This window comes from Rattus rattus, chromosome 2, assembly GCF_011064425.1.
Source record: "Rattus rattus isolate New Zealand chromosome 2, Rrattus_CSIRO_v1, whole genome shotgun sequence".
Taxonomy (NCBI): domain Eukaryota; kingdom Metazoa; phylum Chordata; class Mammalia; order Rodentia; family Muridae; genus Rattus; species Rattus rattus.
In genome coordinates this window covers 175,884,417-175,887,914 of record NC_046155.1, presented here as the reverse complement: position 1 = coordinate 175,887,914, position 3,498 = coordinate 175,884,417, and the positions used below count along the sequence as shown (strand labels likewise).

Genomic DNA, 3,498 nt, shown 5'->3' with positions numbered 1-3,498 from the left:
ATAATGGCTGGTCTTCCCAATGTACTTTTTCATGTTCACCATACTTTGACTAACATTTTATATAATATTCTAACCATACATATATATTATTGGCTAATAATTTCTATAAAAATATCCTAAAATTACAAAAGAAAAAACTACTGATGATACTACATAATATCTGAGTCAGTTATAGAAAGCTTTCTATTTTTAAACTGATGTCTTAACATTGCACAACAGATAATAGCATATGGCAATATATAAAAAAGGTAAGAATGAGGCGTCATCTCATTTTTGAAAAATCTAACTCTTACCAAAGCAGGGTAAAAATATACTGCACCTAGACTTCATGCTGCTGATGAGAACAAAGGGACAAAATATGGGAAAGCATATTTCTAGGAATGTAAATATACTTACTCCCCATAGCATTGGATATTTGGAGTAGGTCGTAAAGATTACCAAAAGAGAGGAGAATGAGTAAGATAGAACAAATGTGCACACCAGGATGAGGATAGTTTGTGTGGCTTTGTCTTCAGGAGAGACTTTTAGAAAGTGTTGAGCTTTATGGATATGTTTGACTTGTTTCTTATGTCTGCAGAGGATACTCACCATGGAGACACTTGAATAGGCCATGAGACCCAGACACACAGCATCAGAGAAGCACAATAAGAATAAATACATCACAGTTGCAAAATTGCCTGAAGCGAACCATGAACAGTACCCATGAATCATCCTGCTAGTTGTATTTTTGTTGTAACGAGGGCCTGACACTCTTGCTGCAGCCAAGATGTTTAGTAATAATTGTACAAGCCAGCTGAATGAGCAGGAGGGACCAAGGTACTCGGTGACTCTGTGTTTAAGCATCATCCATCTGGAATTTTTCTGGGTGATTGTGATTGCTTGGAAGCAACTCAATAGGCACATAGCATAAAGGGACATCCCCCTGGTTATTCGGTAAATATATATTATCAATTTACATCCAAAGTCATCTAGAAAATTTTTATATCCATAATCTGACAGTGTCTGTGGAATGCCTTTTGAGATGATAAACAGGCAATTGGCAAAAGTCAAGTGCTCTATGATCAGGTCTTTAGGCATTAAATGTTTTCCAGTGAGTTTCAAAATGACATAATAAACTAGTATTGAGGAATTGCCAATCATTCCCACTGTAATCTGGGAGAAGAGGAAAATTCCTAGTACAATATTTTCAAAAGCCATTTTGAGTCCTATAAAGAAAATAATGCTATTATTGATACAAGGCAGGAGAAATACAGTACAAGTTTGCATTACTTCATGCTGTTAACTAAAATAATATATTTATCATTTTATTGTATTTATATACATTTCCCCCTGAAAAAGAATGCCTATACTTTGATCTTTATTAAAGGAAATATTCTCTATTATTAAATAGAAAGTTTTAGAAGTAACTACTGAAGACTTACATTTTCACTGGAAAATGTGCTACATGATCTATAACATAGCAATCAAGATATTGATGCACACATATGAATTTGAGTCTAACCTGGTCCACATTGTTAGTTCCAGGACAGTCAATGCTATTAAAAGCAAAACTCTGTCCCCAATAGTTCCCCAAATGACTAATGTTTTCATTGCTTTTGAACAACTACAATGATTTGGGGTTGATTATAGAAGAAAATTTCCAAGAGAATTTTTAAGATATGCCATTATTTATGAAATTTACAAGAGACAGAATTCAAACTTCATTAAATGAATCGACAGATATTTAAAATCGTATTTGGGTTAATTCTCAGAATGTGTAAAAATATTGTCTTTTAAATTTACTTTTTTTTAAAATTATCTATGTGTCCTGGGGTTGGTTGCATGTGAGTATGATAGCTTGCAAGGGCAGAATGTTGGGATCTGCTACAGCTGGATTTGGAGATGGCTGTGAGGCACTGATAAGAACTAGGAACAGAGTTAAAATCCAAGGTAACAGTAGTATGCATTTTTAAACAGTGCCTTATCCATCAATCCCATAAAAATATTGAAAGTATATTTGAGAAAACTGAGACATAAAACAAATGACAGATGGGTTTTAAATTTGGATCAACTTTCTATACACAACTACACCAATCAGATGTTCAAAATATGTACAAAATAAGGCTCAACCTCACCATTTATTAATGGAATACAATAAGAAAATTCAAATCAAAGTTGCGATGTCTAATCATCACATACTGTTCAATATTAATCAAAATAAAAGAACATAAATAAAAGTGCCAATTAAAGCTGCTAAGAATATCACAAAATATTGACCCTTGTATAGACAGTAAAGAGAAGTAAAATGTTTCAGCCACAATTCAAACTAGTAGAGTTTTATCCTAGAAATAATTGATAATTATAACCTAGTTCCAATTATAATGTTATAATGTTACAAAGGTCATGGGACATAAAAGGATCCAAATCCACACGATGAATGACCAGTTTCAACTAAAATAGATACATGATGGTTCTGAATGTGTTTCCCTATAATTGCTGTGCTTAACCTCAGAAGTCCTTAGGAAGAATTTGAATATACACAATCATAGTTTCTTGAATGTGTTTTAGGATGACTTAGTGTTTAGAACTTCTGATCCTGAATGACTTTGTATAAAATGCATATTCACATTTAGAAAACAGGATTACATTTAGGTGCCCTAATCATGCCAAAAATTAATGGTAAATTATTCAAAAGCTGAATGCTAAAACTAGTAGAGGAAAATATTAGCCATTCGATATTTAGGTAGAGGCAGCATGACTCAACAACACTGACAATCCACCAAAATATTAATGAGTTAGAACTGTATAGAACTAAAAGGTTTTGTACTTTAAGGATATGTGACTACAGATGAAAATATTACCTACAGAGTTGGGGAAAAACATTGAATTCTGGAAGCTAATTAGGAGCTTAATACCTAGAATTTAGAGAGGAAGATAAAGATAAACATTCTTTTCACAAAGTTTCAGTCAACATGGCAATGGCATGGACACAGATTCCTTTAAAGAATTACAAATGTGCCCAAATCTTTTAAAATGTAGTCAACATTAAGAGCTTTCTAGGAAATGAAATTATAAATAATTTGAAACAACATCGTACACCTTAGAATGATTTCCATCAAGGTAATATAAAATAAAAATGCTGACCATGATGGGGGGTTAATCATTTTTATATACTGGTATGAGGAAAAATTACTACATTCATTGTAGAAATAAATATAAAATTATCTCAAGAAGTTAAAAAAGAATCACCATAAAACATAGGTATATTATTTTTGTGCTATGCTCAAAGAAATCAATATCCTACCATAGAGATGCTTCCATATCCATGTAAGCTACTGTTTTATTCACAATAGCAAAGAGATGGTGTCCATCCTTGAGGTTCACCAGCACATAATAGAAATAAGATGTATCTGAAGCATGGAGTTGTGTTCATCTATAAACAGAAATAAAATTGTGAAAAATATTGAGGTACCAGATGGACTTGCAAACAATTCAGGAAGGTTACAGATTCAGGAAATC

At 32.6% G+C, this 3,498-nt stretch overlaps 1 protein-coding gene across 1 annotated transcript; it reads right to left on the bottom strand.

Annotated features, from left to right (window-relative positions):
• Positions 1-282: 282 nt before the first annotated feature.
• Positions 283-1,266, bottom strand: LOC116894531 (vomeronasal type-1 receptor 4-like). The gene has a single exon (XM_032896234.1). It carries the CDS (start codon positions 1,264-1,266, stop codon positions 283-285), a length of 984 nt encoding a protein of 327 aa, XP_032752125.1.
• Between the last annotated feature and the right edge of the window lie 2,232 nt (positions 1,267-3,498).